This window comes from Zalophus californianus, chromosome 9 (genome assembly GCF_009762305.2).
Source record: "Zalophus californianus isolate mZalCal1 chromosome 9, mZalCal1.pri.v2, whole genome shotgun sequence".
NCBI lineage: Eukaryota > Metazoa > Chordata > Mammalia > Carnivora > Otariidae > Zalophus > Zalophus californianus.
The window spans coordinates 65,515,647-65,536,688 of NC_045603.1; the positions used below are offsets into that span (position 1 = coordinate 65,515,647).

Below are 21,042 nucleotides of genomic sequence, written 5' to 3' on the forward strand. Positions count from 1 at the left end.
TTTTGTTATTTCCTGAAAGTAAAAATCACTAGGTTCGATTTTCTTGCTGTTCTTTTCTTACAAACTCTGGGGTTTTTTTTTGTTTGTTTGTTTGTTTTTTTTTTAGTGGATTATCAAACACTTTTACGGGAAAGTCAAACCATCACTGCCATGTGTCTGCATATGAAAAATCTTTTCCTATTAAGCCTGTTCCAAGTCCGTCTTGGAGTGGTTCATGTCGTCGAAACCTTTTGAGCCCCAAGAAAACTCAGAGGCGACATGTTAGTACAGCAGAAGAGGTAAGGAAAACCTGCAACAAAGGCTGCTAAAGGTTAGAATCTTTCCCTGTACTTAGCCATTTGTTCCCTCTGATTTCGATGTTTATTAACCATTCCATTTAATCCTTTATGTGCTTTTTCTTTCTTACTTTTTTGAGTGCCATCATCTGTGCTAAAGAAATTAAAGAGAGATTTTAGCAGGACTTCATTTCTCTTACTGTTTTCTATTCTTGTGGAGCAGCAGACTTAATTTTCACTATTTTCTAAATGACTTCTCATACATCAAACTACCTCTGTTCTCTTTTTTTTGGACCCTTCCTCAACTGGAATTTCTTGTGGCAAAACTGTTAACCTTGCTGGATTTGATAAAATACGTGCCCTTATTTCTTATTAGGACAATTTTCCCTCAGTATAAAAAGAAAATCAAGAAGCCAGCTAAATAATTTATGTCCCTTCATTATGAGTAAGAAGATCTTTGAGATCATAGATATTCCCCAAAAGAAAGATGTTTTGTTGACACTTTGGTTGTTATATGCATTCAGTAAACCTAAAGCAAAAAAATCAATTCTGTAAATATAATATGGCATATAATTTATGTGGTAGAGAATGGGCTTGTACCTGTCAAATATTTGTTATGCATCTAGTCAGCCTTGGACTGCTTGCTATGAGGATACAAATAAATAACAATACCTTACATTTATGTAGCATATAGAGTTTCCAGTATGCTTTCCACATGTATTATTATGTTGAATCATTTTAATCCTGTGAAATAGGTGAGATGAGGTAATATCCACATTTTATACATATTAGGAGAGTGAAGGTCGGAGGTCACACAGCTAGTACATGGCCAGCCTACAACCCAGCTCTTCTGGAGTCTAGTCTGGTATGCATCCTGTTATACAACACAGTGGTGTGGTTCCAGCCCATTGGAGCTTACAGACTGGGGAGTCAAGAATACAGCATTTTGTGCTAAATAATTAGATAATTTGGTAATGAAGATCTTTTAAGTGGCAAAATTTGTGACATGGTTAGTAAAAATGCTATACATTCTGTTTGGTTTTATGTTTGTACTGAATCCAAAATATTTTAAGCAGAGGGTGACGGCAGTAGTACGTCATATTTAGTAGAGAAAGGGTAGACGAGAAACTGGCAGCAGTTGGCTTTGGTGATGAGAGCTGAGCAACAGTTATAAAAGTGAGATTTATCTTTTACTTTTGCACTACTGAATTTAGTACCATGTATGTATTGGTTATTACATAAATAATATTTTTAGATTACTGGGGTTGCTTCTGCTGGAACCTAGGCAGCCTGTGGGGTCCAGTGAGACTTGTGGGGAAGGAGACAGCAGCAGCATGGTGGCTGGATATTGGCCTCCCAACCCTCCCCTGCCTCACATGGCTGCCGCTGAGATCTCCGGGATCTTTAAGATTATCTGTGTTCATTGTAAGCCCGCCATTCACCCACTAGCCAAACAGTCCTTTGGACCACTCAGCCCCTCCTCCTTTCACTTATACCTCCGTCTGAGGACTTGGGCCAGCTGGGTTATTTTCAACCCTCCACGCCATGGGCTGGCCCATGTAGGACATGAAGCTGGAGTTCCCCTTCCTTCTGCAGTGCCAAAAAGATGGCCAAGGATTTAACCTATCCCACGCAACAAGAGATGCAGAAAATTTTGCATCAATCAGTTGTTTTTAGGTCTATATTCCGCTATGAGAAGCGACTCACTTGTAGTATAGAAATATGGAATCACCCATATAATAAAAGTAAGACAAAATATTGGACCAAACTTTATTAAATCAAAGTATCAACAGATTATTTAGATATTTAGTCTTGGATAGTATGGATAATCTAGATTAAAATATAATACTTTTTCCCCCTGGGAATAAAGAATTTACTGGTAGGAGCTTACAAAGTGGAGGGAAAGTTATTATCCATGGAAATATTGGGATCTCCAAGGGAGATACAGTTGCTTATGTTAAAGAAGGAAAATTATGTATTAATTTTACTGCTGGATTTATCACCTTCAGGAATCTAAAGCCATCTATAAAATTAACATGATGTGACCACTGCACTGTTCAGTCTTACAACAGGAGTTTAAAAAGAATACATAAAGAAGAATTTGGAAATACGTAAGGGGTGACCAGTCCACCACTTGGCTGATGGCTGATTCAAGGATATCATTAAAGAACTGTACTGTCAAATAGGGTAACCACTAGTCATATGTGCTACTTAAATTAATTCAGTTAAAATAAAAAATTTAGTTTCTCAGTCACATTAGCCACATTTCAAGTACTCATTAGCCACATACTCTGTTGGCTGTCATGTTGGACATGTTGCTAAGTGGCTACCATGTTGGACAGTATCTCCAACACTGTTTGGAGGATGTGGATTTCTGTTTGGGAAAGAGAAAATACTAGGGATTTTAAAAATGTAAAACGGTAAAAACTATTTCTTTTCGCTTATATGTTGCTTCCAGGCATGCTTCTCTGCAACATATTGAGCAACATTTTAGGATGTTGGACTTTCTTAGTAGATGACACTGGTGGTTTTATTCTTTAAAAACAAAACAGACTTTACAATTTTGTTACAACCAAGAATTTTGGACTTAAAGTTGTTGAATTATGTACTTTTGATAGTTGAAATTTATTTATATAATATAAATTTTAAACAGAATCAAAGTTGGGAGATTTATGAAGTTATTTGAATAATTTACAAAAGATTTTACTAGTTTTCTAAGATTTATTTTGTGTTCTCTGTTAAATTTTTATAATTTTACAGTTCAGTTTTATGATGGAGACTCTTAACAGAAGCATCTAAATGCAGGAATCTGCCAAAAAATCTATTTTTTAAATCTATTTTTAAAAAATAGAATTCAGCACCTTATATATCTTTATACTGTTTTAAAACTTTCCTTGGTGCTTTATTATGTTTAAAACGTAACATCAGTCAATTTCTTTTACTTTAACATATTATCCAATTATTATTTCCTTTCCTCTTAATTTCTTAATTTGCTTACTCGGTAGGAACAGTTTAATAAGTAATGTACAGAGAAAGATGTTTTCTTTTACTTTATAGTACCAGATGCTCCAAAAAAGAATTGTGTTTGAAGTTTGAAGTGACTTACCTTTTTGCATTTTCTTTTGGTAAAGCCAAATGTTATGTATGTTCTTTTGAGAGTTGCCGGGACTATCTTTTCTTTGCCTAAAATAGAAGATAAATTCTTGTGACCTTTAAATTACTGTGTAGAACAGTGAAAAGTTCTTAACCTTTTTTCTATAATTTCTTTTTTTAGACTATAAGTTAGTTGAAACTGAAAGTATGAGGCTTCAAGAGACCTCAGATAATTATTTAGAATACAGAATATCTATTCCTGTTCATTTTATGGTGTCTAATGACTGTGAGGTTGTTCAGGCTTAGAGGCTTTTCTTTGAAAAGCTAGGGAAAATATCTGTGGGTGACCTATGTGTGTTTAATTGATTTTTAAAAATCAGTTCTTTACATTGAATTAATCTAGATTTGTCATAATTTACTTTAGCTGAGTCAGTTAATAGCACCTTGGTTCTTCATGTTTTATTTAGAAGTATAAAAATTTATTCTAAGAGGGCGCCTGGGTGGCTCAGATGGTTAAGCGTCTGCCTTCGGCTCAGGTCATGATCCCAGGGTCCTAGGATCGAGTCCCGCATCAGGCTCCCTGCTCAGTGCAGAGCCTGCTTCTCCCTCTCCCTCTGCCATTCCCTCTGCTTGTGTTCTTCTGTCTATCTCTCTGTCAAATAAATAAATAAAATCTTTAAAAAAAAAAATTTATTCTAAGAAACCATTTTGCTGTGTGATGTGAGGGAGGAGAGAGGTGTTTTTAACTTTTTACGGTTGAAGTCTGTAGGGTACCACAAGCAAAGATCCTTTCTATGTCACTGTTCTCAGTGTGCTTCTGAAGTCTTCATGTGATGGGGATATTTCTTTACATTCCCTTGGTATGCAGAGTAACCTCTTAAACCAATTTCTCTGCTTTATTTTCCTCCCTATGATGTGATAATGCAGCCAAAGCTTTTTAAAATCTAGTTTGGTAGGACAGTGGAAATGAACTTAAAATGATTGGTTAATTAAGAGTGAATTTCCATGATCCAGGTGGTATTACTCTTCTGATTTGCCTTCACTCCCTCCATTTTACCACTCCTGAAAACAACATACTGTTAACCCCATTGTATTGTGGGTTATGAATTAGGTTATTTGGTGTAGTGGGAAAGTGGGGTCAAAATTTACATTGGTGGGGTTACACCTGGGTGGCTCAGTCAGTTAAATGTATGCCTTTGGCTCGGGTCATGATCCCAGGGCTCCCTGCTCAGCGGGGAGTCTGCTTCTCCCTCTGCCCCCTCCCCCTGCTCATACTTGTGCTCCCTCTGTCTCTCTTTCTCTCTGACAAATAAATAAATAAAATCTTTAAAAAAAAATTTACATTGGTGGGTGTTCAAAAATTTCAGTCATTAAAGTGCCAGATAACACGGCTTTCCTGTATGTAGATCACTATGGAGTTGGCTGGCAATCTCTTACAATCTAATAATCTGTAATGAAGCTTCATTCCTCAGACTGTCTACTTAAAGAACCTTTATAATAACAAATTTAGTTTTTAATAAAAAGGCATTTGTTGTAGTTATAGTTTTTAAATTTGTGTCGCAGATACTCATGTCCTCTGCAGTACAATAGCCAAAACCTACAGATTTGGTAATTGATATTAATGTATACCTGCTAACCATTATTACTCCTGTGCTGTCACTGAAGTGCCTGCCCAATACTGTAGACTGTCTCTTCACAGACACTAGGGAAAAGGACTGCTCTCATCTTAAATACAGTATTAATGTGTAAGGGATAAAATAATGGAGTTTATTTTCTTCATATAGAAAATTGCAATTTGTTTTTTCTCTTGGGTCTATTTTTCTACCAAATGTTCAACGAATTTTACCTTATTGCTCATCTATTCAAATTTAAGGGTAGCTCTTTTTATAAGGAGTTGTCATGCTTCACAGTTCAAGGTGAATCTTGTTAGATCAATAACATTATAGTGACAATGTGACTGAAATTTACTATGTAGCAAACAGTGATCAAGAAGAAAAAACTTAGTGTCTGTTTGCCTTTGCATAGATAGTTGCTTAACTCATTCTGCTTTTAATAATTATAATTGAATAAAATGCTTATGCACATATTGAAATGTCATAGTGCAGGATGCTGCTAGCCCTGGCACAAAGTATTAAAATTATTTCGTGAAGATGGGTGGTTGTATTAAACTGTATATAAGAGTTTTTTTTTTTTTTTTTTTTTAAAGTACCAGGGCATGTTTAATGAATGCAGCCCACTGCTTCGGGAGGTCAGTATAGAATAGACGCTTTCCTGTGGTTACAAGTCCATATGTAAACTGGTTCTCTGCCAAGTGACCTCATTTCTTACTGCTCTTCTGATTCACACTGACCTCACTTCCTTGAACACATCAAGCACATACCTGTCTCAGGGCCTTTGCATTTGCTATTCCTCTACCTGGAATAGTCTTTTATAAATTTCTGTGACTTACCTCTTCCCCTGATACAGGTTTCTCTTGAAATATCACCTTTTCAAAGGGGTCTTACCTGTTTTTGTTCTTTCCCCTCCATCACTTTCTATTCCCTTATCTGTAGTTTTTTCATACTATCTGACTAGTTTTGTTTGCCATTCCCTTTAATGGTAATGTAAGCTCCATAAGGAAAGGAATTTTATTCAGTGCAGTATCTCTAGTAAGTGGTGCTTAGTAGGTATTCACGCTAATAAATGAATTCAGTACTGGGGCTTAGGAAGAAGAGTAAATATTGGAGATGGAAACCATCTCTGGAAAATACTTATACTCTTAAAAATATAGAGTATTTCTACTCTAGATAGAGTAGATAGAAAACAGCAAGGTATCCCACTCTGATTTTGACTATTCTGGTTACTTTCTTGTGGTTTTTCTAGTAGATGTCAGGACTCCTAGGGTTTGTTGGAATCCTAATTGAGAGATCCTAAAATATTTTGTTTCTGGAACTCTATCAGTTGACTCAAAAGTGATTGCCTCCTGGTCTTCTGGTTTCATATCTTAGAGCCTGTCTGCACTGTTATTTACATACGTGTCCCATAATTTTCTTTCTTTTTTTCCTAAAATATACTATCTGGTATTTATTTCATTTAACTCCTCTTATAATTTTCTAGAATATCCCTAATGATAATTCTTAATTATCTTGAGGGACTCTATCTGAACTTTGGCAGAACTTCTGGGAGTGTAGATGCTGTTTTCAAAAAAAATTTTCCTCACTGGATGTGTCTAAGATTTTTCTTTTCTTTTTTCTTTTTTTATATAGACAGTCCAAGAAGAAGAAAAAGAGATTTACAGACAGCTGCTACAGATGGTCACAGGGAAACAGTTTTCTGTAGCCAAACCCACCACACATTTTCCTTTACACCTGTGAGTCACAGAAACATATTTCAAATGAATTTAATTCTATATTTTATCATTTGATACTGAAACTATATTCTTCCCTTGCTAGGTCTCGATGTCTTAGTTCCAGTAAGAGTACTTTGAAAGACCCACTGTTTAAAAATGGAAACTCTTGTGCAGCTCAGATCATTGGCTCTGATACTTCATCATCTGGATCTGCTAGCATTTTAACTACCCAGGAACAACTGTCCCACAGTGTGTATTCCTTATCGTCTTATGCCCCAGATGTTGTGGCATTTGGATCCAAAGATTCTGATCCTCTCCATCAACCCCAACATCACCACTCTCTTCTACGTCAGCCAGATAACTTACCAGCTTCAAATACACAATCAGAAGGTAAAATTGGTTTTGTATAACTATATTTTCAATCCTAATAGCCAGTTAACTATTTATGGGATCTGTGTGAATCACAGGCAAGGTTGTAGTATGCATGTAACTTAATTAACGTATAAGAAACTTTAAATACATATAATTCAGTTAGCCATACCACAGATAAACTAAGCCTGCAAGTAACTTACTTTTTTCTTACATGGAGATGCAAATGATTTCATATGTTTTACTTAAAAGATTAACTTCCTGAGCAGAGTCTAGAGTGAGAGCACAGTCAGCCCAATTACTTCAGTACTTTCTCTGTTTTTAGTACTTTACATTGACCATTAAGTACCCTGAAATTCTAAGAGTTTTGGAACGTCAATTAAGTATTGAAGTAAAAGTTCTTAACCAGGTAATACTTAAAAAACCTATATAGTAGGTTTATGCATTTTAGAATGGTCATCAGCAAATTTCAGAAACAAGAGGTTTTTTTGTTTGTTTTTTAAAGATTTTATTTATTTCAGAGAGAGAGAGAGAGCACAAGAGCGAGTAGGATCAGAGGGGGAAGCAGGGAGCCCGATGCAGGGCTCGATCATGACCCGAGCCGAAGGCAGATGCTTAACTGACTGAGCCACCCAGGCGCCCCAAAAAGAGTTTTCTACCTCATTTTCAGCTAACCAAAATATCCAGACTCTTAGCATTGCAGTTAATGAAGGTTTTCTATAATTTTCTTTGTTTGCTTAGTTTTCCCCTTCTTTAGCTGTGTGTTGTGTGTATTTATGATAGTATGTATTTAGGTATATAACTTAAGTTTTAGGTTAAGTGTTTAGACATTAGGGATTTTTTTTTAAAGATTTTATTTATTTATTTGAGAGAGAGAATGAGAGAGAGAGAGAGAGCACATGAGAGGGGGAGGGTCAGAGGGAGAAGCCGACTCCCTGCTGAGCAGGGAGCCCAATGCGGGCCTCGATCCCGGGACTCCAGGATCATGACCTGAGCCGAAGGCAGTCGCTTAACCATCTGAGCCCCCGAGGCGCCGGACATTAGGGATCTTTTGATAGATCAATCTCTAAGGCTCTTCCCTTCTTCCTCAGATTGTTTGTTGTTGTTGTTTTTTTTTTTAAGATATTCCTCACTTTCTTAAAATTTTCACTTGGGGATTAAAATTGTTGGTGGCATCATTATATAGCTACACGTATTCATGAAAACCTTTATAAAATTTTGTGACATGATTTACTGGGAACTACCATTAAAACCTTTAACCTCAGAAACACAAGTTGTATGACAAAGGCTTAGATGCAACTAAACTGAAATATACTGTAGTACATTGAAGTGTTTCATTACTTTTCTTGTACATTTAATAAATATTCTAAATGATGTTCTAATCATTTAGATTAGGACATGATCCTCTAGAAGGACACAATTCCTGCCTTTATCAACACTGAAAATAAATGCTGAAATGATAGAATTTGTACTTTTTAGATTCTGCTACTTCTGCAGCTGTCTTTCTACCTTCTGTTCCCCCTCCTTCTTTCACCTTATTCAGCCTCATGGTAGTTCACGAACTAAAGACTTTTGAGAAATCTTGGCTTGTTCTTGTTCCCCAGGAACAGAAAGCTGCAGCTCAGGAATCAAGCACAGCCCAGGAGTAGATGATGAAGGGCATATATACTTGTATTTTAGAATGATTGCTTTCTTTGTGAGGCAAGCTCTTCACTAAGCCCTATATCTGGCTCAGTGAAAATGGACCTGCCTCTCTTTCTCTTCCATCCTACCTTTGTCCTTATGCTGCATTAGTTTTGTGAAAATAGAATATAAGAAAGTATGGGAACTTAGACTACAGACATCTAGAGTATATAACTGTGTAGGATTTTATTAATAATGATATGCTCTTGTGTTTCTTTTTTAGGATCAGACTCTGTAATTTTACTCAAAGTGAAAGATTCCCAGACTCCAACTCCCAGGTAAGCTTTGGAAAAATGACATTCTTGACATATTTTCTTTTTCTTCTCTTTAATCACAATTTCTTCACTAAGAGTTACATAATATAAAAGTCAAACTGCCTCAGTTCAGACCTCTTGCCTGTGTTATTTGAATTATTTCAGTGACTTTCAAATTGGTCTTCTTCCTCTGGCCTCCTTGTTGTGCTTCATTCCATCTTCCACCATGTTCTCAGATCCATTCTTTGCCTGTTCTTTTACATCTTCCATTCTGCAACCAGAGTGGTCTTTTTAAAAATGCACATCTGATTATTCATTAAATTCCCACAAGAGTGGGCTATCAGACATAGAGTCAAGCCCAAACTCCTTAATATGGTATACAAAGCATTTCCTCCACATGCCTCACTTCCTATCACACGTTCTTTCCTTTAACAAGTATTTATTGATAACTCATGTGTGCCAGGTCCTAATACACACACCGAGGCTAATAGTAGTGAACAAAATGAAAGCCCTGCACTCAAGGAGCTTCCATTCTGGTTATAAGAGGTGTAAGGAAAAAGATGGGGGACAAATAATGAACAAATAGATAAACATATATGTCTGGTAGTGATAAATGTGAAAAAAAATAAAGCAGACTAATATATAGACTGGGTTAAGGGGGCACAGTTCATCTGGGTGGTCATGGCAAGTCTGATAAGGGACATTTGAGGGGAGACGTGATGGAGGTGAGAGGAGGAGCCATATGGGAAGATGGGACTCTTGTGTGTGTTCATTACATGCTGAACTGTAATATGTACTTACTTACCTTCATAGTCAGTGTTCCTTCTGCCTGGTATGTCCCCCCCCCCCCCACCTCAACTTGTCTATCTAAAGAAGCAGGAGTCTCTTTCTTGTCTTTTAAGTCTCAATTCAAATATGATCTTCTATATGATACTTGACTTCTGTATGAAACTTTTTGCTCTGTAATTCAGTCAGTTACTGCTTAGATCGTAGTTTCTTTGCCATTGCTGTTTCAATTGCTGAAATGATAATAGTATCAGTTTTCCATTGAGGAATTAGGGATAACGAAATGTTCTTTCTCCTCTCAGTTTCTATACTTCTTTGCGGCTCTCCTATATGTCCTGAATTTTAGATTTTTAAAGAAAAATTCTCTGTTGTGCTTTCTCAAGGAGACTTTACAGTTTGGAGTTCTTATTCTTTATACATTTTTCTTTTCTTGAGTCAGACCTGGGTTTTGATCTTGTCCAGGCATCATGTAACTTTAGACAAGTTACTCTTCTGAACCTTAGTTTCCTTATCAATAAAAATGCCAGTATTAATACCTTACTATTTATTGAATTGCTGTGAAGGTTAACATACACAAAAAGCACTTATAAAAGTGTTTTCACACATAGTACACAAAAGTAGGTATTCTTTCTTGGGAAAAAGTCGGTCTCATGTAAAGAGTGCTTTTAGTTCTTTAATAGCTCTTTACTCAGTGTGCCTTTCCTTTATGGAAGATTTCTCTTAGTGATGCCTGAAGAATGAGATGGAGGGAGAAATGGTCTGTTGGGGAAGGCTGATTGAATAATGCTGTTTATTGCAGTTGGAGCCTGCTCTCCCAAGGCTTGGTTGATTGGCTTTTTATTCTTAATCTCCCACTGCTGCCTCTTGGTTAAGGTGTAGCATTGAAGATCTGCCCTTATTTCCCAGAATATGCCATGCTGTTTCCTGTTTTTTTGCCATTGTACATGCTGATCCTAACCCCTGGAATTTTCTTTCTCTCCTTGTCCACTTGTTAAACTCTTGTTTTGCTTTGCAGAATCTGATTCAGGTGTTATTTTCTCCTCAAGACATTTCTCTGACTCCTCCAGATAGCATTAGCCTTTCCTCCCAGTACTTCTATCCCTATATCTTGTTCATTAATAATACCTTTGCACTAATCACCTAATGTTGATCATAATGCCTGGCACATGATGGGTACTTAGTAAACAAATCTTTGTTAAACATGCATTTCCTAGAAAGCCTCAAATGCTCTCTTGAGCAGCTCAAGTACTCATCATCTCCCTATTGGTTTAAGGCTTTGGTTTATTGAAAGGCACATTGCAAGAGTTAGAAAACACAGTCTTTGGAATTGGACAGACATAGTTTCTAATCCTGACTTCCAAAACAGATTATCCTCTGAACCTCAATTTCCTTTTCTGTACACTATGAGTAATAATTTCTTATTACATATTATATTGAGGTTTAACTAGTATGAGAATTATCATGAGGCTTAACTACTAGAAAACCTCTAAAGCAGAATTTCACACAGAGCACTGAGTAGGTGCTCCCAAGTTGTTTTAGTTATTACTGTGTGCTTCAGTCATATGAAAAATAATGTATAATCTCTTTGAAAAGCAAAAGGATTTTGCTTTTTCCCTTGCATTTTACTTTCCTACGCCAGCAAATACCTTGATCTTTTGAAGAGCAGTACTTTTCCCTTACAGTATTCATTTATTCAGGAAGCACTGAGTACCTGCTGTCTGCCAAGCACTGTTCTTGGTGCAGAGGATACGGTAGTAAGTACAAAACACAAAAATTCCTATCTTCATTAAGTTTATGGTCTAATAAGGAAGCAGACGAATTTCAATAGCATGATCCAATAGCATGAAATTCTGGGCAATTGTTGTCACTTCTTTATATTGTGCAGTAAATGTGTTTTCATGTTTATTTGTTTTTAGTGTCACACACTAGGCCCCTCACAGTGCTACCACTGATCTCTGTGGCTTTCTATCTTGGTTGTTACATCATATTCACTGTGCCAAGGGTGTAGGCCACTACTTGTGTGTTTTCCCTTTATTAACCTCAGTGACAATGAGGAGGCAATCGAACAGCATTTTCATTGCCAAACCCTAGTCTAAGGATGATTGGGAATACTGATTCCAAAAGTTAGGCTAAGGAGCAAGGGATAGCCCCTTGAGTCCTTTTTCTTGCCTTCACTAGGACAGACTGTAGCAGTTGAAGAACTGAAAGGGACTCTGATTTCCATATTTTACAAATCTGAAACTAAGACCCATGGAAATGAAGTGACTTGGTCAAAGTCACAAAGTGAATCAGGGACCACTTCCAGGAGATCCAGGTCTCCTAACTCTCAATTTAATGCTTTGTTCTCTTTACTTGTTCTCTGTATCTAAGAGTTTTCTGTGGAAAGTGTTCATTCTTCTGTTTGCTTCTGTGAGAGATCCTTCAGTTAGGGATTGGCAAGGAGATGAGGCCATTTGAGAAAAGCAAGAGGCTCTAGGAGAGAGAACATGCCTGGGAGTCTTTTGCTAAGCATTATTCATTTGGACTGTCAGCAAGAGCTGTGTGGAATAGAATTGGTCGTTCATCTTTGGAGTGGAGTTGTATTGCTGATTTTCCACTTTGATTCATTCGCTCACTAGCCATTTGATATGGACTCTTGTGTGGGTGGGGATTTTCAGTGTCCAGTATGATTTTGTTGAAAATATTTTGATTCAAGTAGACTGACAAGAAGAAGTCCAAGATTTGACTAAATCATTAATAAATCTGTTAATCTGAACCACTTGGGAGGAGTAATGTTCTAGCTTCATATATTGGCAAGTGATGTACTCGTTCACATCGTGTTGGTCTCTCGTGCAAGTAAAGGGCTATGTTACAGTTAATTTCTCTGCTGAACTTTGGGTCATCTTTTTAACTAGTATGTGTGCAAATGACTCATTCTTGTATTCCTTTAGTTCCCAGTTGCAATTATTTTATGTAATTTTGGACTTTTTATTTATTGCATACATATAAAGCATTCTTGTAAATTATTTAAGTGATTGGTTTTCTTGGTGAAAATATTTGAATTTTCTTATAAGCCTCCTGCTCATTTGTTGTATTTTTTTCCCCATCCATAGTCCTACTTTTTTCCAGGCAGAGCTGTGGATCAAAGAATTGTAAGTTGTTTTTTTGGTATCATTTTTCCTTCTCCATCACTTCCTTTCCAGTTAGAAGTAGTCAATTAGCCAATCACCCTACCTATATTTAATCAGTAAAGATTCCCTATTTAATATTTATTTATAAAACAACTTTTAAGTTGTTGGATTTTTAGAATTCTGTTGGGATTGGGACATTTCTGTGCTCAGGTTTATTAAATATGTAACAATTGCTGAAACTAAATTGAATTGGAAAACTTTCAAAGTTAGATATTACATAGAAAGGAAAATAAATACCCTTATTTTCACACTGATAAAACTAATTTAGTGAATAATTCACATTTCTGGAATTTGCAAAATTACTGAGTTTTTAGTCTCCAGTTTCAATAACTCACTTGGAGTTATCCAAATCCCTGGTCTTGTTCATTTTTTTAGAGAAAAAAAAACCCTCATATTTTTTCTTTTGGATCATAAATATTTGAATTGAAACCTCAATGATATCTTGTATTATTTGCTCCTTTGGGATACAGTCTCATTTTTGGGTTTCTAGAATGAAGCTTTAGTTTCTCTGTAATCTTAGAAGCATGCTTTAAAAAAAAAAAAAGACTACATGTTTACAAATATCCACAAAAGTCACCTGTTCACATTTAGCAATAAACTAATAATTTTCATCATTTCGATAAAAATAGGATAATTTTAATAACAACCATATGGTTTCACTCTGTCTTAAAATACAAGTGTAGTGTAGCGATAAGTTTAGTGTAAGGATTTTAGATTTTCTGTATGAGGGTTTTATATTTAAAGTTCATTGTGCATTAACAATGTGCCTGATGCTAAGACGGTGGTCTGCATTTTTGTCCCGTTCCTTTTCATTTCCTAGAACTAGTGTTTATGATTCTCGAGCACGGGAGAGATTGCGCCAGATTGAAGAGCAGAAAGCACTGGCTTTACAGCTTCAAAACCAGGTAAACAAAAAATTGGGGATAAGGTTGTAAGTAAATAGCACATCCAAGTTGAAACTAATTTGGAAGATGACCTGGATTTGGGATCAAAGCTATTGTAATTGCAAGATGTTATGGTAGCATAGCATTATAGGATTCGTGTGTGTCCTTAGTCTCTCCAGCTGGTCCTACTCAGTGTATGTAGACAAGTAGTAGTTTTCCTTATCCCACTTAATTCTAAAGTTCTTTTTTGCAGAGATTACAGGAACAGGAACACTCAGTACATGATTCAGTAGAACTGCATCTTCGTGTGCCACTTGAAAAGGAGATCCCTGTCACGATCACCCAAGAAACAGAAAAGAAAGGTCATAAGTTAACTGATAGTGAAGATGAATTTCCTGAAATCACAGAGGTAAATTACATACTACAGATTCTTGTGCTAGCAAGTGTGTTTATAAAAAATACTTTGAATGAATTTCAAACATAGAAGTAATAGAACACCTGGCGTTTAAATTGTATTGCATACCCCTGCTTTCATTTGTATTACAATACCAATCTTGGCTTTCTTTTTAAAGGATTATTGGAAATTGAGGAAAGAATTGTGGGTGGCTTTTCACGACTTCAGTGAAAAAAAATTTAATAAATTTGTGCTTCTCATTTTATGTACATTTTTACTTTTAATGTATGTGTACAGTAGTTTGACATCAAATAGTAAGCTGAGGCTTACTATTTTTTTTAAGTAGTAAAAAATCTGTATAAAAATTTGGAGACTATAAAAGTCTTTGTACATTTTAAGATAATCTGTTCCTTAATCCATTCTTCTGTTTGAAAAACTATCATATAGCTGGTAAGTATAACACATTTATTGTAGTTGTGCTGGATTCCAAAATTTACATTTAAAAAGCCCCAATTTTTCTAGCAAAATGTGTCTGAAGACACTACCTTTGTCCCCTTCCTACCTTTTGGGAAAGATTCTATTTGTTAGGAAATTGTGCGGACCAAAGATATGAAATATAATTAGGTCTTCTTGTGGACTTAGAAAATTTGATAGCAGAAGGTTATTTCAGACAGGAATAAAAGAAAGAAGGGTCTGAAATGTTGTGCTGCAAATGAGAAGGGAGGACAAGACAGGATGAAAGGAAGTAACCCAGGAGCTTAACTGGAAGGAATAGAAACCAAACCAAAATGTTAGGAGTGAACAGTTGATGACTGATAAATATAGTCTGGCGATTATATGGGGCATGGTGAGAAATTTAGTGTGTCTGTAGCCATGTAGGCTTCATCTCTGGTACCTCTTGGTTCCCTAGGAAATGGAGAAAGAAATAAAGAATGTATTTCGTAATGGTAACCAGGATGAAGTTCTGAGTGAAGCATTCCGCTTGACCATTACACGCAAAGATATTCAAACTCTAAACCATCTGAACTGGCTCAATGATGAGGTAATCTCACACCTGTTTTTATATTCAAATAGTAAGTGAGCATTAAGTGGAAACTAAATCAAGGCATTATCTCACTGTTTCTCGAAGTGTGGTCCTCAGATGACCTACATAGAATCGGCTCTCCTAGGTTTGTCCATTCTCCTGAGTGAGTATTAGACAGTGTGGTGGAGAAATGTATTTTAAACAAGTACGTCAGTTGATTTTTTTTTTTAATATACCTTTGAGTCTGAGAACTGCTGATTTACCTTGTTATGTATGGAAGAGTTAGACACTGAGGGAGAGGACATTCACTCTCACTCTTTTTAAGGCACCTAGCCTGCAGCTTACATCTTCTGAGCAAATATTTAATAGCTCTGACTATGATGCAGCATGAAGGAGAACTTTGGGATTTCCATCAGGGCTTCCATTTCTATTTCCTTTTTCATCGGTACTTGTTTTAGGTCACCTAGGTTATGAGAGATAAGCTTTCTAAAATAGCCTACATTTATATATGATATTGAAAAAGCTATGTTATTAAATACACTGATATTGAAAAAGCTATATTATTAAATATTTGATGTACTGGGTTGAAAGAAAGCTATGGCCCTCAGCTCCTGCTAATAATTTTAAGTAGATTAATTACACTACAGTCTTTTAACTAATCTGTCCCCATTCTTAAACCTGGAGGAGCCTGTTTTATTTCAGAAGGATATTTTTCACAGCAAAAGAAGAGAATGGGGTTGCATTTTTTTCTCTAAGTGCTTGCTTCCTTTCTTAGGCCCAGTAGAAGCATCCCTGCTTGATATTTTGGGTATACTCAAAACTTTACAGCTGGGGAAGATTTTTAGATATTCAGTATAATAAGCACTAGGTATTCTAGATATCTAAAATCTGGTCTTGTATGCTTAGGATCTTCCAAATAATAATATTTGCTAATATCTATTGAGCATTTACATCATGTTGGGCACTCTTATAAGTGTTTTATGTGTTCTATTCATATAATAGTCACCACAAACCTTGGAGGTATATACTGTAGTTTAACCATTTCTATTTTATAGATGAAGAAACAAAGCATGGAAAGATTAAGAAACTTTCAAGGTTACATGGCCAGTAAGTAGCAGAGCCAGGATTTAGACCCAGACATTGAGTCTTATCTCTTATGTTATACTGCCTCAGAATCCTAAATTGGATCCTGTCTTAGGGTTAGATGTATAGAATTTGAGAGCCATATGCCATGCCCAGCATGTTGATTTTCTCTGGAGGCAGCTAGACTAGCCCCATTCTCTTTGCCACTGATCAGTTTCTAAAATATAGATTTCAGGGGTGCCTGGGTGGCTCAGTTGGTTAAGCAGCTGTCTTCCGCTCAGGTCATGATCTCAGGGTCCTGGGATTGAGCCCCACATCAGGTTCCTTGCTCAGTGGGGAGCCTGCTTCTTCCTCTCCCTCTGCCGCTCCCTCTGTTTGTGTTTGCTTACTCTCTGTCGAATAAATAAATAAACTCTTATAAAATAAAATAATATATAGGTTTCAGAAGTTCATCATTCCCTGAATAATATCTTTGACCAAGAACGGTAAGGAAGGTATGGTTTGATACTGTCTTGCTTTAGGGGAAATCACCCTTGCTTCTTTTGGCTCAGAATAGTGATATTAGAACATTGGATCACATAACAGGAAAAAAAAAAGTTCACTAGATCAAAGTGCAAAATGGAAGTCAAGGGCAGCCAAAAGTATCCATCAATTAAATGTTTTTGATTTGAAGACATTAATCTGTGGTTTCTTGCCAGTTTCTGCCTGCCACTGCTAAATGGAAAGGGATCAATTATTCTATAGGGATTGTAGCCCATTCATTGTAAATTATGCAGAACCTCCTAGAGGGCAGCAATGAGTAGGATAGGAGCTGAGTCCCTGCTGTTTACCGTGGCAGTTACCTTGGTGAGATCCCTTACCGGGGCGGCATTCATCAGGATATGTTTTCCATTCCCTCGGCCCATCAAAGATTGGGTTTTTAGCAAGCAAAGTTCATGGAAATTACATTATTCAGAAAAGTTGAGAAGGAAAGATTCTTTTTCTACTTTATCTCTACCACACCTACCCATAACTTTTGTAGGAATTGCTTGTCTTCTGAGTTTAGAATGTTAACCTTGAAAGCAGGTACCAATTCACATGTCCATGATGATAACTGTTTTGGAAAGCACCATTTTCAAAGTACTGTACTTCTCAGGCTTTCAAAGTTAGTGTCTTTGGGAAGCTAACATTCTGATGTGAGGAGTTAGTAGATATCCTCAAGTATTCATATTCATTTAAAAATACATAATTCTTTTTCTCAGTTGTGAATTCTGAGTCATCTTTTGCAAGTAATTTGTGCTCTCTTCAATCCTGTTCTTCCCTCAAATAGATATTTTCATTAATAACCATTTCTTTTCTTTCTGTATCTCCTATCAGATAGTTTTATAAGCTGCTTTTAAATCTTTCTCCAAAGTAAGGTGACTGGCATATTATTCTTACCATTTTATAGACAAGGAATATCAGATCCTGGAAGTGAAAGGGATCAGATTTAGTTTATAAGGAAAATAAAATTCGGAAGTCATATATTTGGAATATGTGCAGAAAGCCATTAGGCTACCCTTTCTCTGGTCTCTTTCCTAAAAGAGTAGGCTCCATTGCTTGTTTATAAAATAGGCTTTCAAACATGTTTTCATGAATGGATTTATGTATAGATGAGTAGATTCTGTATAGCTTTAAAGGACTAATGATGATTGATAGGACTGACATTTTTAACTCACTGTAAGAAAATGATACTTCTCAGAAATGGAATGTGGGAATTGGCTGTCTTTGTAAAGAATACAAAAGGAGGCTGGAATGCTGATAACACCAGGGATGTTATAGATGGGGATTTCTCTACTAGGTCTGGTGATTAGTTATTAATAGAAATACCTAATTGAAGGAGGCCAGGGTTAAAGAGAGGAGGAATTAGTTGTAAAAGTAGATTGAAAATCACAATCAAGAAACAAAAAGGAAATATTTTTAAATGGATGTCAGCACTAAAAATTGCTTATTGATTCCTGACAATTGCATTAGATAACTTCTGTGATCCAGTGGTATGATGATTCTGCTTTATGGCCTGACTATTCTATTCGTAGAGGGCCTAAGTGTTGTTTTATAAGGCACCAGATAAATTTAAAAAATATATGGAAATTACTTAGGCATACAAGGAAATGAATCTGACTTCTGTTTCTGGTCATGACAGAATAAAATGGATCAGATTTACCCTTTCAACTTAACTAGAAAACTAAAGAAAATATGAAACAACAATTTTCAGACAGTGGATAACAGAAATCCCTGACAGAAGGAAAATGAAAGGGATGAGCTGATGATTTCCCCACCTTATTAGGTGTGATACGTTGAGGGTAGAGAGCTAGTAGAACATGGCAGTGACTGACAGTCTTGCTCAGTGGAGGAGACATGGTCCAGAGTTCAGGGAGGTGAAAGTGGCTAAGATTTGTGAGGTAAAATACTGAAGGGAAGGTTGCTGCACAAAGAGAAAGTTCCAGAGATGTGTAGAGGCTCCCTCAAATCTTTGAGCACCAATCTGTACATAGATAGGAAGAAACTATCAGAGACTGGAGAAAGAACCACCAGAAAGAAGGAATCAGAACAAAGCTCAGAGCTAGCACTGGTGCTTACAATAGTTCCTATTCCAACCAGTTAGAGTAGAAAAATCATGTGGTATTGAATAGAGTCCTCAAAAGGATATTACCTCAGGAGTGGGGCCAAACTGGCCTTAGAATAAAGGCCACTCTGGACCTGTGATAGCAAAGTTAAATACAAATCTTGAAAGCTTGAAACTGACTCAAGTGATTTAACTATATCACAGAACAAAAGCCCAATGATATTTAAAGGAATACAAACATATTCTAATAACAAAACCCAATAACATGAAATCACAGTGTCCAGCATCTATTCAAATGTTACGAGGCATGCAAGGTGAAAGGAAAATGCAACTTACTACAAGGGAAAAAACAAATACCCAGAAATGACAAAAATGACAGAACTAGCATACATTGGCAGGCTATTAAAACAGATAAATACATCCCATATGTTCAGGAATTTAGAGGAAAATTGACATTATGATGAGAAAAATGGAAGATGTCCAAATTGAACTTCTAAGGGATGAAAAACACAGTTTCTGAAATGAAAAATACATGAGGTAGGATTAAGAGTATATTGGGCACTACAGAAGAAGAAACTAGTGAACTAGAAGATACAGCAATAGGAACCATCCAAATGAAACAGAAAAAAGACTGAAGAAAGATGAGTATATGTGAGCTGTGGGACAATAGCAAGCCTTCTGAGCATGTAATTAGAGTCTCAGAAGGAAAAGTGAAGTATAAGTGGTATCAGAAAAAAAAGTTTGAAGAAATAATGGTAGATTTTCCAAATTTGGAAACTTAGACTGACAGATCCAAGAAATTCAGCGTACTCCACACTAAAAAGTATAATAATCAAGTTGCTGAAAATCAGTGATAAAAAGAAAAATAATAAAAGCAACCAGAGGAAAAGAGACACATTATGTCCTAGAGGAATACAAGACAGAAATACGTGTAGGCCAGAAGACAGTGTAGCTACATTTTTAAGGTACTGAAGGAAGAAAAAAAAAAAAAAAAACCTTGTCAACTTATATTCTATACACAGCAAATATATCTTTCAAAAAAATACTTTTTTTCAGACAAAACAGATGCTGAGAGAATGCACCACCAGCAGACCTGTATTATAAGAAATATTAAAGGATATTCTTCAGGCAGAAGGAAACAATGAGGTGGAAATTTCAGTCTACACAATGAAGAGCAGTGGAAATGCTCTCATTTTTTAATATCGCTGTAAGACAATTGACTAGTTAAAGCAGAAATGTATTGTGGGGTTTATAATGTAAAATATGACAATCATAACAGAAGAGGGGGAAAGTGGAAGAACATAGTACTCTAACACAGTACATGAAGTGGTATAATGTTATGTGAAGATAGACTGTCATAAGGTAAAAACCTATATTATAAACCCTGGAGCAACCACTAAAACATAAAAATAAAAATAAAAGAGATATAGTTAATAGGCAAATAATGAAGGTAAAATGGAAAAAAAAAATAATCCAAAGGAAGGCAGGAAAAGAAGAAAAAAGATACAAAGAACAGATGGGACAAATGGAAAAAAAAGAGCATGATGGTAGATTTAAACCCATCAATATCAATAATCACATTAAATGTAAACGATCTAACCCAGCATGCGCAATAGAAATATAATGTGAGCCACATAGGTAATTTTAAATTTTCTAGTAGTCACATTGAGAAAAGTAAAAAGGAACAGGTAAAATTAATTTTAAAAAATTTTTTATTTTTTGAGAGAGAGAGCATGAGTGGGGGGAGTGGCAGAGGGAGAGGGAGAAGCAGACTCCCCACTGAGCAGGGAGCCCAATGTGGGGCTCGATCCCAGAACCCTGGGATCACTTCCTGAGCCTAAGGCAGACACTTAACAGACTGAGCCACCCAGTTACCCCAGTAAAATTAATTTTAATAATATATTTTACTTAACATAATAATATATAAAATATGTCATTTGGGCATGTGATAAATATTAAAATTTTATTAAAGGGATATCTTACCTTTCCTTTAAAAATGTAGTGCTCAGTAGTCACATTCAACTAATGGCTACCATATTGGACAGTATAGATTAAACATCCAGTTAAAAGGCAGAGCTTGTCAGATTGGGTAAGAAAAAATTTGTCTACAAGAAA

The 21,042-nt window shown here is 36.1% G+C and overlaps 1 protein-coding gene across 7 annotated transcripts in view; it reads left to right on the forward strand.

Annotated features, from left to right (window-relative positions):
- SENP1 (SUMO specific peptidase 1) overlaps positions 1-21,042 on the forward strand; it is a 49,660-nt gene that overhangs the window by 17,471 nt on the left and 11,147 nt on the right. For all 7 annotated transcript variants that reach the window (XM_027592762.2, XM_027592761.2, XM_027592767.2 and 4 more), the window contains 8 exons: positions 107-278; positions 6,614-6,717; positions 6,800-7,086; positions 8,972-9,026; positions 12,881-12,919; positions 13,779-13,863; positions 14,096-14,251; positions 15,147-15,278. In XM_027592762.2, coding sequence (XP_027448563.1) covers positions 107-278; positions 6,614-6,717; positions 6,800-7,086; positions 8,972-9,026; positions 12,881-12,919; positions 13,779-13,863; positions 14,096-14,251; positions 15,147-15,278 — 1,030 coding nt within the window. The remainder of the gene's footprint in view (positions 1-106; positions 279-6,613; positions 6,718-6,799; positions 7,087-8,971; positions 9,027-12,880; positions 12,920-13,778; positions 13,864-14,095; positions 14,252-15,146; positions 15,279-21,042) is intronic.